The sequence below is a fragment of the Saccopteryx leptura genome, chromosome 5 (genome assembly GCF_036850995.1).
Source record: "Saccopteryx leptura isolate mSacLep1 chromosome 5, mSacLep1_pri_phased_curated, whole genome shotgun sequence".
NCBI lineage: Eukaryota > Metazoa > Chordata > Mammalia > Chiroptera > Emballonuridae > Saccopteryx > Saccopteryx leptura.
In genome coordinates, this window is record NC_089507.1 from 112,841,314 (window position 1) to 112,855,719 (window position 14,406).

Genomic DNA, 14,406 nt, shown 5'->3' on the forward strand with positions numbered 1-14,406 from the left:
TTAGCTACCAAAATATTTTTTATCTTCAGCAGTTTAAGTTTTAGAAGAGTGTTTTACCTAGCTTCTGAACTCTCCAAGACATTCATGAGTACATTGTACTACGGAGGAGTTTTAAACTGACCTCATTACCCTTTACCCTCACGGTGCCCCAGCATGACTGATTTAATGACTAGTAGTGCTGTACACCCGCACACAGGCCAGCTGTTGCCATTGTCCTCACTGAGGCTTACCCTCTCCACCTGACCCCCATGGCTGACTGCTCTAGAGTCTCCTACATCCATTATTTCCTCTGCACTGTCATAGTTCAAGCTCTTTATCATTTCTCACCAGGACTAATAATAATAAAGTCCCTGTAATTAGCATCTATTTTTGATTTCTTATTTATTCTATTTGATAAACTTCTGTCTTTTCTAAAGAGCAAATTTAATCACTGCCTAGCCTCTTCTTTACTCAGATTTAATTTATAAGATAGATACTCATTAGCATAAATAACATAAGAAACCTAATTTTAAAGGAAAAGAATGATACTTGCACCCCCCTCCCCCACCATGCATCTGTTCAGACTGGTGGCCCTGGAAGTACAGTACCTAAGGTGCTGGCCTGAGAACTAGCAGCTCTTGAAGTCCAGTAGGTACTGCTAGCATGAGAACAATTCTTACAGTGGAGCTTCCTAAGACAGGTGAAAAGCCTGATTTCTTAGAGGCTTTTTAAGTTACCTTAAGCTATTTTAATTCTTGCCATATACTCACACTCCGGAAAAGCAAAGGGACTTTGTGTGGTAGAGTATAAGCTAATAAATTACTGGGTGCAAATTTTTTTATGATTTTCTAGAACAGCGGTTCTCAACCTGTGGGTCGCGACCCTGGCGGGGGTTGAATGACCAAAACAGGGGTCGCCTAAAGCCATCAGAAATACATATTTAACCCCTGTGTTTTGGTTGTTCGACCCCCGCCGGGGTCGCAACCCACAGGTTTGAGAACCGCTGTTCTAGAACATGTCTTTATTTAAAAACAAATGTGTGGTTAATTTTATTGCAAAATGCTACAGTGACTTCGAAATTAAGAATGATATCAATATAAAATGAAAAATTGCACTATTAACATTTTAACTTATATTTAAAAAATTTATTTTAGGGTAATTTTTGTTATGTTAAAAGCTTGTCTGTTAGGCTTAACCTCTCAAGAGTAGAAATCTAGAATGAGAAAGATTTTCTTTTTAATTGATTGATTTTTACAGAGACAGAGAGAAGTATTCATTTGTTGTCATATTTAGTTGTGCATTCCACTGGTTGCTTCCCGTATGTACTCTGACTGGGGATTGAACCCACAAACTTGGTGTTTCAGGACAGTGCTCTCACTGACTGAGCTAACGTGCCAGGGCCGAGAAAGATACATTTAATATAAGTTGGTTTTAATTTATTCTGTGAAAGAGAGAGAACAGTGACTTGTCATATCAGATATAAACATAAAGCTCCATTGTCTGACCAGTGGTGGCATAGTGGATAGAGCATCTGCCTAGGTCACTGAAGTTCACAGGTTCAAAACCCCAAGATCACTGTCTTGAGTATGGGCTCATCTGGCTTGAGTCAGGGTTACTGGCTTGAATTCAGAAGTGTTGGCTTGAACATGGGGTTATCAACATGATCCCAAGATTGCTGGATTGAGAAAGGGGTCACTAGCTTGGCTGGCGCCCCTCAGTCAAGGTTCAGTGACACAACTACAAGTTGATGCTTCTCATCTCTCTCCCTTCCAGTCTCTCTCTTTCTTTCTCACCCTCTTTCTTTAAGAACCACAAACAAACAAACACACAAAATAAAGCTCCACTGAAACAGTGTACTGGCTCCAGAACAGCATATGGATCTTTGGAACCGATTAGTGAAGACAGACCCCTGCAGATGTAGCAGCTACTTCTTCAGAGGCAACAAGCCGCTGTTCTGAGAAGTAACGCTCACTGTGAAGGCATATGGGAACTCCTGTAAGATCTAAATAGGGAAGTGGAATCCTGAACATTGAAGTTTGAAATGAATTGGAGACACCACAAAAGGGAAATAGAAACCAGTCATGAGAGTGTGGCAAGAATCCAAGTGGAGAGTGGACAAATGGCATAGGAAGTAGAGAGGGAAGTCATGGAGGAGATGATGGATAGTTTAGTAGGACTTGAAGCCCAACTGATTAAAGGAGGTGAACCGGAAGGATGAGCTACAGGAGGGTACTGGTGGCCGTACCCTTTTTTTTGATATGATGACCCCAAAAGTAAACTGGTTTTCAGCAAAGGATCTGCAGAGGAAGTCACAGACGCATGGTAAAGATTCAACACTGGTGCCCCTCTCCTCAGGGAGCACTTGTCATTGTGAAATGTTACATCTGTTATGTTTGTCTATTCTACCAGATGCTCCAGCTCCCTGTGGGTGGAGACCACACTGTTGTTCACCTCTGTCCCCAGTGCCTTGCAGAGTACCTGCCATAAAGTGCCACTCAGCTGGAGGGAGTGAAGAGCAGGCTTTTCTTTGCCCACTCTGCACCTGCCAGCAAACTGGTCTCGGCGAGTTCCTTAGGCTGAGCTGCAGTCTTCCTGTGTAAAGTGAGGCTTGTGAAGCACCACATCCATCTACCTCCTGGTAGTGTGCTTCGTAACAGGCTGAGGGCTGCGTCTGACATGGGTTGTGAGCTAAATCAGTGTTAGTCATACTTTATTTCCTACTGTTCCTGGCTTTGGTGATCTGGCTTCAGTCTCCTTTTCCAAGCTTGTGTTTCTAGCATTACCTTTTGCTGTCCCTGTGGTCTGGAAGGTTATGCGTTTGTTTAGTAATTCATTAAAAGAGTATTTCTTCAGGACATCAGAATTGCCTGCCACTGTTCTAGACGCATGTCCAAGACATGGTCCTTGCTCTCAGACCTTCTGTTCTAGGGAGGAGACCCTATGACAGAATGGGATTATTTCACATAAGAGTAGTACTGTGATAAAAACAGCTATGTTTTAAATAGTTCTTCACTGAGGGGGGCGGTTAAGGTTTTTTATATTTTGTTTGGTTTTTTTTCCTGAGCTAAGTGGCTTTATTGGAGAAAGCAGCATTAGAAAGCTCTTAAGAGTTGGCTCTGGGCCCTTCTTGCCAACATGGGCCCAGCACTGAGTAACCACGGTTGTTCCGCATCTGCTGCTGGACCTGGCCAGTCTTCTTTTTCTCCCATTTGGCCACCTCAGGGATCTGACGTCTTACTTTCCCAGCACGGGCCAAAAAGCCATGGACTTCACCTCCCAGCGTAGGGCTGGCTACTTGCAGCTTGGTCAGAGCCTCCACCCTGCATAGGCCCAGGGCAGTGTCCTTCCCTGGGGACACGCGGCCAGGAGCTTGACTTGATCTGAAACCATGCCCTCCATTGAGCCTCCGTGAGGCTGTGTCTGGGCAGCCGGCTCTTACTGGGCACCACGAGGTTGTTTAGCTCCTGGGTACAGGCAGCCCTGCACATGGGGCTGAACTGCAGCTGTGGCATCCGAATATGGAACCACGTCCTCGCCTCCTGCTGCACACCATGCTGCTCAGGGTACATGTGGCCTGGGCTCAGGTCTGGCCTGAGAGAGGTGTGCTTGAACCCAGACCTGCATGACAGAGGCCACGGTTAAAATGTCTGGAGGAGGGCAGGTCAGGCAGTTCAGGCCCATCCCAGACACCTGTTTCAAGTGAAGATGCCACTGTCTTTGGCGTCACTTCTGTCTCTCAGTTGTGATCTTTGCATCTAGGAGGCATGGTCACGAGCCCAGGGATAGTATGAGAGTTATAGTGAGAAGAAAATGGTTAAATGACACTTTGAAGGAAAAAAAGTAATACAGCTTTGTAACCTATGGGCAGAGGAGGCTAAATGTCAAGTGGAACACCAAGGTTGTAAGCCTGGGGGTCCAGAGGCTTGAAGTGAGTGAGTGGGAGTGGGACCTGTGTAAATGGTTGTGGCTGTGCCGCTGGGGGTTAATACAGTTCTCATCACTTAGAATTGCTGGTGAAGTCTGGTGGCTCTGTGGTCTTTACTTTCAGTGTTGGCCATCTGTAAATGTTACGTGGACCTTTCATGATGATGTGGTGAACATTAGAAAGTGTATATTCTAATAGGAGATTCATGGTTGTTGCCTAAATACTTGTATTATCAATAGCAGACCCTTTCAGGTGAATAGGTTTTAGGTCATGAGCTTTAAAGGCATTACAGTGAAATGGGGTGGTGAAAAGTGAGTGCTTGGATGTTATAGGCTCTTTCTGGATAGTTTAATTTCAGAACTCTATATTTATCTAAGGGATTCTTGGTGTTCATTACAGTTATTAGTCTTAAAATATATTGAAACATTTTCTTAATAAAGTCATTTTTCTCAGGTTGACACAGTGATCTTAAGTCTGTCAGTTTTCCTCATACTTCCTACGGCTTATAACAGTTCATTACATTGTCTTACCTACCGACTGTGATTTTAACGTTTTGTTTAAAACTGCAATTACATTTTATTCCCTGGGGAAGTGTATAAATTAGAGAACAGACCCAACTTTGATCTTTTAACCATTTCCTATTTAATTCTTTTCAAAGTAAACTTACCTTGACTTAGAAGAATCTGGGAAAGATTGTAAAAGGCTTGTCCCTTCCATAGAAGCTATTGGGCTATAAGACCTTTGGAATTATTAGAGTGAAACCCGTGAGGTTTTTCTTCAAGTGAGACTGGGGTTATAGGGTTTTCTCACTACTATAGAGTTCTTATTCTTTGTCTCTTAGGGCCTGGGCAGAAAGTGGGGCTGGGGGGTACTGGGTGAGGGGGTGGAGGGATTGAGCAAAAAAGGACAACAAAAGAAAAAACTCATGGACATGGACAACAGTGTAGGGATTGCAGGGGGAAGGAGGAAGAAGGTGTAGGAGAGAGAAATGATGATGGATGGATTAATTTGGGAAGGTGAACACGCAGTATGGTGTACAGAGATGTGCTGTAGATCTGGGCACCTGAAACCTGTGTAAATTTGTTAACCAGTGTCACCCCAATAAATTCAATTAGAAAAAAAGAAAGTGGGGCTGATGATTTTTATATTTTTAATTATATTTTTAATTTTTACTTAATTTCTTTTTGGATTCTGTAGTTGATTTATAACCCTAAAATTGTTGTTCCAAAGTTGCAAGTTACTTATTTTTCTACTGGTTTACACTTACTGTCCAATGATATATTACATTTATTTTTCAGGTATCTCAACACCCAGTTTATTAAAAAAAATAAGTTGACAGAAGCTGACCTTCAGTATGGCTATGGTGGTGTAGATATGAATGAACCACTTATGGAAATAGGAGAGGTAGGAAATTCTTGAAATTACTGGCAAACATAAGAATATGTTTACTTATTTAGGTCATTTGCTTCACTGTCCTTTTTTTAAGGACACTGACTTGATCTTAAAATTGTCAAAATTTAAAACATCTGAAATGTTAGGTAAATAAAATACAGTAATGATTTTTAAAGAATCTTCAAATATATGAGAACAGAAAAGATATGATGAATGCTATTTTAATAATTAATGGTAAGTTCATAGTTCTGCTATGTGATAAGGTTCATGAAAAGTATTTTTAAAATGTTGAGACTCTTATAGTCAAAAAGTGCCCAGGACAAGGACTTAAAAGAGAGCCTAAAAGAGAATAAATATAAATTTTATGGATATAACACATTTATTTTTACTTTAGAAAGTAATTAAATTCAGAGTAAAACACAAATGAAGTGTGCAGTTCATGTAATTCACTCAAATTTAAATGTGGAGAATTATATAATGCATGATTGTGAAAGAACTACCCTAGTGTGATGTTTGTTTATTCATATAAAACATTTATTGAGTAGCCAGACATTGTGGACGCAGTGGTGAAAACTGAAGGGGCCCATCTCATGGGGAAGCAGATGCCAAATAAGTAAAGGAATTAATGTTAAAGTGTGATGAGTGTTAATGAAGGAAATAAACAGATAAGATACAGCATTAGTAGAGATTTAAATTAGAATAGTCCTTTTAGAAAGAAATTTGTCAATGTCTTTCAGTAGACTTTAAAATGTGTACTACCTATTGACCAGGTAATTCCAGGTCTAGTAATTTATGCCATAAAAATAATAAGTATGGGGGTGGGTAAAATGTTTAAATGTTTGGAAGTATTTCTTGCAATCAGTGCTAATAAAGATGACTAATGGGTAGGCCCTGGCCGGTTGGCTCAGTGTAGAGCGTCAGCCTGGCGTGCAGAAGTCCCGGGTTCGATTCCCGGCCAGGGCACACAGGAGAGGTGCCCATCTGCTTCTCCACCCCTCCCCCTCTCCTTCCTCTCTTGTCTCTCTCTTCCCCTCCTGCAGCCGAGGCTCCATTGGAGCAAAGATGGCCCGGGCGCTGGGGATGGCTCCTTGGCCTCTGCCTCAGGTGCTGAAGTGGCTCTGGTCACAGCGGAGCGACGCCCTGGAGGGGCAGAGCATCGCCCCCTGGTGGGCAGAGCGTTGCCCCCTGGTGGGCGTGCCGGGTTGATCCCGGTCGGGCGCATGTGGGAGTCTGTCTGACTGTCTCTCCCCGTTTCCAGCTTCGGAAAAATACAAAAAAAAAAAGATGACTAATGGGTAAACATTCTAAATTTGCAGTAGCCAACAATAAAAATCATACATAGAAGAATGTATCTAGTGTGATTTTGTTATGAAGGTAGGCAAATGAATAAATTAATAGTGGAATATAGTTCATAGGAACTTTAACAAAGGGAAAATGGTCTATAAAAACAATTGGTCCCTGACCAGGCAGTGGTGCAGTGGATAGAGCATCGGACTGGGACGCGGAGGACCCAGGTTCGAAAGCCCAAGGTCACTGGCTTGAGTGCGGACTCACCACCTTGAGTGCAGGGTCTCTGGCTTGAGTGTGGGATCATAGAAATGACCCCGTGGTTGCTGGCTTGAATCTAAAGGTTACTGGCTTGAGCTCAAGGTCACTGGCTTGAGCCCAATGTCACTGGCTCTGCTGCAGCCCCCTGTCGAAGACACATATGAGAAAGCAATCAATGAACAACTAAGGTGCTGCAACGAAGAATTGATGCTTCTCATCTGTTTTCATTCCTGTCTGTCTGTCCCTATCTGTCCTTCTCTCTGGCTCTCCTCTCTGGCTCTGTCAAAAAAACAAAAACACAAAACAATTGGGCATGACGTCATACACTTAATAGAACTAAAGCTGTAGGGAAGAGAGGCTGTCCTGAAGCCCACTAGTGAGAAGCGCCACAGGCTTCACAGCAGCTAACCTCGTTAGTCGGGTCATGGGTGAGGGCTGTCCTGAGTGACCGTCTGCATCATTGACACCACAAGCCTGCTCCTTTCCCAGAGGAAGTCACTGTAAACAAGTGATTTCTAGCTTTTCTGAGTTTTACTTGTACATTTGCATATAAATATTCATATATACATGCGTAATAGTTTTGATTTTGCTTTTTAACCACTGGTGATGTATTATGTTCTCCAAGTTCTCCATACCTTTTTGTTAACATGTCTGGGAGTTCTTTTCACATAAATTTTTTTTTTTTTTTTTTTTGGTGGGGAGTTTAATATTCTACATTAGGGACATGACAATAATGTGTTAATTATTTATTAAACTATTCCTCGTAGTCTTCAGTTTTTGTTACAAACAATACTACAGTGAACATTCTACCTTATTTATTACATGTCTTTTGAGCCTGACCTGTGGTGGCGCAGTGGATAAATCATTGACCTGGAACACTGAGGTCGCAGGTTCAAAACCTTGGGCTTGCCGGGTCAAGGCACATATGGGAGTTGATGCTTCCTGCTCCTCCCTGCCTTCTCTCTCTTCCCTCTCTAAAATGAATGAATGAATGAATGAATGAATGAATAAATAAATAAATAAATAAATAAATAAATAAATGTCTTTTGAGCCCCTCTCTGTGCCAGGCACAGTTTTGTATGTTAGGAACACAGCAGTGAACAAAGTAGACAAAAATGTCACCCAGGGAACTACATTTATGTGTGTATCTCTTTATATACAAGTGGAAATCTTCACAGAGTGGATGCCTGGAAGTTCATTTTCTGAGTGAAAACTTGCTCTGCCCATATGCTTTTCAAAAAGCTTTACCAGTTTGCCCTCCCACCACACTATAAAATCTTTTTCTTATGTATTACCTTCTATTTTTCCCTGGTTGTGCTATTTACAAAGAAAAAAAAGGACAAAACTTAAAGGATGTCCCTTGTAAGAAGACAGATACTTTTACTTATTTGAAAAGGAATTACCAGTGGATCAGAATGGAGTTCCTCAGGAAAACAGAATAAAGAAGCCAAGAGCAGACTTGCACCACTGTGGATACAGTTTAGTTAGAAACAGGATCAGTCAGTTCTTGATACTGGAATAATTTGTACTATGTATGGAAAAGTATATTGGGGTGAAAGGCTTAAATGTGAAGGGAAGACTTTGGGAAGACAATATTGGAGAAGACCTTATGATCTTATGGCAGATCATACCCTTATGATTTTAGGGCTGGGAAAGAGATTGTAAAAGACACAAACAGTAGAAATGACAAAGGAAAAGATTGATAAATTTGAGCACATTAAAATATAAAATATAAGAAACTCAAAAGTCAAGTCACAAACTATGACAAATGGCAATATGTAAAACTGCCAAGGGATTATTTTCTACAGTATATGAAGAACTAGGTTTCATTAAAAATGAGACATACATTAATGGGATAATGGGCAAAAGAGATTAATTTCATAGGAGAACTGTCATGCACCATAAATGTAAAAAAGATGCCTAGTTTTATTTGAGAAGATGCCAGTTAAAATTACAAGGAGAGGTCCTGGCCTGTTGGCTCAGTGGTAGAGCATTGGCCCGGCGTTTGGAAGTACCAGGTTCAATTCCCGGCCAGGGCACACAGGAGACGTGCCCATCTGCTTCTCCACCCCTCCCCCTCTCCTTCCTTTCTATCTCTCTCTTCTCCTCCCGCAGCCAAGGCTCCATTTGAGCAAAATTTGCCTGGGTGCTGTGGATGGCTCCATGGCCTCTGCTTCAGGTGCTAGAACGGCTCCAATTACAGTGGAGCAGTGCCCCAGATGGGCAGAGCATTGCCCCCTAGTGGGCATGCTGGGTGGATCCTGGTTGGGCGCATGCAGGAGTCTGTCTGCCTCCCCCCGCTTCGCACTTCAGAAAAAAAAATTACAAGCAGCTACCATTTTATATGCAACAGATAGACAAAGTTAGACTAAAGCCTGGCAGTTGCACTTGTTGTCAGGGATGTTGACTAATGAACTCTCATTCATTGCTTACACAAGTATAAATTGGAAAACATGTGTCTCTAACCCTGTAGCCTAGCATCTCCATTTGTAGTTGTATATCTGGGAATTTCTTGCTTATGTTCACCAGAATTTATATACAAGAATAGCAGCATTTTTTTCAGTAGGAAAAAAACGGGAATCGCAAACATATGTCATCAGCAGTGAAAAGAAAAAGTAAATCATGGTGTATTTATACCATAGGGTACTATATAGCAGTGTCAATGATTGAAATATATATAATTGTAGCTTTCCATTTAGATGGATTTTAGTAAACAGTCAAATATTAAAAATCACACATAGAAAATACAATATAATTTTGTTACCAATGTCAGAAATAGTCAGCTTCAAAAATATTATATGGAGATACTTAGGCATTTGGTAGAATTATAAGCAACGGAATGAGTTAACACAAAATGCAGGCTAGTGACGTCAGTGAGTAAAGCTGGAGGGCAGTTGAAGCAATTGTAATGGTGGAATTGTACTTTGCAATTTGGTTGGTGACATCAGGGGTGTGTACTGCATTTAAATTGACTTATCCTGTTGTGTTTGTATGAGAGGCGTTATAATTTAAGAAATTAGCTAACAGCCAAGTTATATTATTTTATTTAACCTAACTTCTTATTACAATCTAGGCACATATAGCCCTCCATAATACTGAGCATTTAATAATCAAGTAAGGTTTTATAAAAATCAATTATTTCTGTAAAATTTTTAACCAGTCAAAAACCCTTAATTCTGTTCTTTGTATAAGTCTGATATGATGTCATTTAAAATTAGAAATGAATTTTACTTATGTTTATTCAGTTTTCATTTCAACTTTGAAATATTAGTTATAACTACTTCTTTTAGTGGTTTTTGTGGGTTTTTTTTTTTAAGTGTTTTTTTTTTTTTTGTGCATTTTTCTGAAGCTGGAAACAGGGAGAGACAGTCAGACAGACTCCCGCATGCGCCCGACCGGGATCCACCCGGCACGCCCACCATGGGGCGACGCTCTGCCCACCAGGGGGGCGATGCTCTGCCCATCCTGGGCGTCGCCATGTTGCGACCAGAGCCACTCTAGCGCCTGAGGCGGAGGCCACAGAGCCATCCCCAGCGCCTGGGCCATCTTTGCTCCAATGGAGCCTTGGCTGCGGGAGGGGAAGAGAGAGACAGAGAGGAAGGCGTGGTGGAGGGGTGGAGAAACAAATGGGCGCTTCTCCTGTGTGCCCTGGCCGGGAATCGAACCCGGGTCCTCTGCACGCTAGGCCGACGCTTTACCGTTTTTTTAAGTTTTAAACAATTTTTAGAAGCAACTACTAAGTAACTCAGTCTTGGTGGTTTCTATTTTTCCTGCAGCTAGCATTGGATATGTGGAGGAAATTGATGGTTGAACCGCTTCAGACTGTTCTTATCCGAATGCTGCTCCGAGAAATCAAAAAGTGAGTTCTGGCATTTGTCTTTGGGAGTCGGTTTTGATCTGCCGTTTGGTGTGGGTTCAAGTAGGAAACAATGGCGTGACCATTGACCAGACATAGGCCTCATTTGATTGTAATGAGCCTCATGTTCCATCTTAATGCCAATATTTAAAAACTGTTTGTTTGTTTTTTAATTTGGGGGGCCGGTGTTTGGTCTTTATTCATATCTCAAACGTGCTTAGTAAATAAATACATCCCTGAAGGAAGTGACTGACTGTTTTTCAGTCCTGGAACCTTTTGGACCTTACAGGCAGCGCTGAGCTGTTTAAACGAGTTCTCTCAGGTTAAATCCTGATGAGGATAGCCTATTCAGGAAAGCAGGTTATTCTAGTTAGTTGCTTATCTCTTAGCCCCCATATTAAACCAATAACTTGCCTATTATTGTCAGGTAAGTTTATGGGAAAAATATGTAGTTCCCCACTCTATTTAAGGCTCAGAGTGGTTGACTCTTGACCTAATTGCCGTGTGAATAGAGTTTGGGACAAAGCAAACTTTCCTATGGAGTCCAGGATAGAATACCCTTGGGTCAGCTCTGACTTAGAAGACGAGTGTTTTTAATCTATGGAAAATCAAACGAACTAACTCAGCTTTGGAGAATCAGAAGCACTAAATGTCAGTTATGCAGATGTGTATATAAAAATTTCAGATTATTGGAACTGATGTTATAGGAATTACTTAGACTAGTGAGTCACAGTGTGAGATGACCACTCCATCTGAATCTGCCCTCGTTTTTTTTCTTTATTTTTCAACTTTAATTTAAAATTTTTACTTTATTATTCAGTTGCAGCTTATATTCTTTTTATTTTGTGTTCGTTTTAGGTCTGTGGCATAGTGGTTAAGCATATACAGTACTTTAGAAAGTGTTGCCTCCTCTGATATTTTCAATACCCACCTGACACCGTATAGTTCTTCCAGTATTATTGACTATATTCTCTATGCTTTACTTTATATCCCTGTGATTATATTGTAACTACCAATCTATACTTCTTAATCTTTTCACCTTTTCTACCCATTCCCTGACATCCTTCCCTCTGGCAAAAGTCAGTCTGTTCTCTGTGTCTCTAAGTCTTACTATTTTATTTATTTTGTTCTCTCTAGTGAGTCTGCTTTCTTTAAGAAAACCCAAATATGGAGTATTTCATGTGAGGGGATCCTAGTAGGAAATAAGGGGTTTTAAAAAAAGCCACAAAAGAGAATAAAAGAATATTTTATTTGTTTGTTTGTTTATAAGGTGAGAGGAGAGGAGATAGACTACAGCATGCGCCCAACTAGGATCCACCCCGCAACCCCGTCTAGGGTCGATGCTCAGGTACTAAGTTATTTTTAGCACCTGAGGCTGATGCTCTTCAATGGAGCTATCCTCAGTGCCCAGGGCCACACTTGAACCAATCAAACCACTGGCTGCTTGATGGGAAGAGGAAGAGAGGGAGGAGTGGAGGAGTGGAGAAAGCAGATGGGCACTTCTCCTGTGTGCCCTGACCAGGGATCGAACTCAGGACGATTACATGCCTGGCCAACGCTCTATGCACTGAGCCACCAGCTAGGGCATTATTTATTTTTTTAAAGATTTTATTTATTGATTTGAGAGAGAGAGAAAGGTGGGGGGAGGAGTGGGAAGCATCTACTCATAGCAGTTGCTTCTCGTATGTGCCTTAACTGAGCAAGCCCGGGGCTTTGAACTGGTGATCTCAGCATTCCAGGTCAATGCTTTATTCATTGCACCACCACAGGTCAGGCCATTATACTGTAGCTGTCTTTTTAATTCACAGAATATTTCTTCCATTCCTAGCTCTAATACTTTAGCTTAATGATGAATACATTTTAGTTTTATAATGCCTTGAGTATTCCAGTGTTTTCACACGTTTCTTTATTTGATCTAAGGAGACAAGACAAATTTTATATGTAAGTAAATTGACCTTCAACAAGGAGAAATGATGTATTGAACTTGATATAGCTAAGGAAAGTGACTCCATGCCTTCAGACTTCCAATTTGGGTTTTCACTGCATTGCTTTAACTAAATCTGTTTATATATTGTCATTTTTGAGTTGATATGGCTAGATACTGTAACTGGCTGTACATGGGCAAGTGACTGTGGTAGATGCTCCTTATTTGTCATATTGTCAGATCCGTGTAACAGCATATGATGGTGAATATTATCACAGGCTCATTTTACAAATAGGAAATTAGTCAAGTGTCGTCAATTTACTCAAGTATGTTTATAAGTAGTACATGGCTGAATTTTGGTCCTTAGATCTTTGGTCTTACATATTATATATATATATATATATATATATATTTTTTTTTTTTTTTTTTTTTTGTATTTTTCTGAAGCTGGAAACGGGGAGGCAGTCAGACAGACTCCCACATGCGCCCGACCAGTATCCACCCGGCACGCCCACCAGGGGGCGATACTCTGCCCATCTGGGCATCGCTCTGTCGCGACCAGAGCCACTCTAGCGCCTGGGGCAGAGGCCAAGGAGCCATCCCCAGTGCCCGGGCCATCTTTTGCTCCAATGGAGCCTTGGCTGCGGGAGGGGAAGAGAAAGAAAGAGAGGAAGGAGAAGAGGAGGGGTGGAGAAGCAGATGGGCGCCTCTCCTGTGTGCCCTGGCTGGGATTCGAACCCGGGACTTCCGCATGCCAGGCTGACGCTTTACCACTGAGCCAACCGGCCAGGGCCTATATGTATTTTTAAAATTTTTTATTTATTGATTTTAGAGAGAGAAGAAAGAGAAGAAAAGGAGAAAAACATTGATTTTATTTTCCCACTTATTTATTATGCATTGCATTGGCTGATTCTTGTATGTGCCCTGATTGGGGCTTGAACCCGCAGCTATGGCATATTGGGAAATGCTCCTACTCAGTGTTTTTCAGCTGCCAATCCATGGTTGTGCCAATGTCAGTCCATCAGAAATTTTGTGCTGGTCCATGAAAGAATTAACCATGCTAATGTTTTGTGAAGATTATAGATTCAGTGATCTTAGTTGAATTCACTTATGCTCAGAGTGATGGCCCCTTAGCAGCTTGGGTAGTCGATGGAAATACTATTGAAGTGGTCTCAGATAACTCTGGAACTTGTAGGCTCGTTTGAACAACTTTTTACACTGCAGAGCAGTTGGAAATTATGCACAACAGACAAAAAGCATTCAGACAAACTTATGTAAGTGTTCAATACATTGTACATGTTGAGTTTGGAAATCAAGCTCCAGCTAGTACCATGTTGCACTGTTCTGCATAGTAAGATAAAACTTTCTTCATTGCATGTTTCTGTTCCCAGATCAACTAGGTTATGCTCAGGGTCTAATGCCCATGCCCTCTCTTGGCAGTTCATTTTTTTCACATTTGTGCAAATAGCTTTGGGACAAACTTAGCTAGTCTAGTGTTCAGTGCATCATACACATGGCGTTTAGAAACCAAGTACCAGCTTGCACCGTAATGCACTATCATGTACAATATGATAGAACTTTATCTATTGTGTGTTTCCCTTTTCGGCCCCCTCCTTCTCTTAGTACATTTTTTCACACTTGCGCAAATGGTTGTGCATGCACTCACCTGTTCAGAACACATTCATATTGTTTGCAAATAAATTGTGTTTTATTGTCATTGTGCCGTAAACTTTAAACCCTACAAAATGGGAGAAAAAAACAACAAAACATTGTGACCTTTAA

The 14,406-nt window shown here is 41.3% G+C and overlaps 1 protein-coding gene across 3 annotated transcripts in view; it reads left to right on the forward strand.

The window, feature by feature from the left end:
• The window catches only part of CUL2 (cullin 2), a 119,440-nt gene that overhangs the window by 37,835 nt on the left and 67,199 nt on the right, over positions 1–14,406 (forward strand). For all 3 annotated transcript variants that reach the window (XM_066384899.1, XM_066384897.1, XM_066384898.1), the window contains exons 5-6: positions 5,203–5,308; positions 10,621–10,703. In XM_066384899.1, the coding sequence (XP_066240996.1) occupies positions 5,203–5,308; positions 10,621–10,703 (189 nt within the window). The remainder of the gene's footprint in view (positions 1–5,202; positions 5,309–10,620; positions 10,704–14,406) is intronic.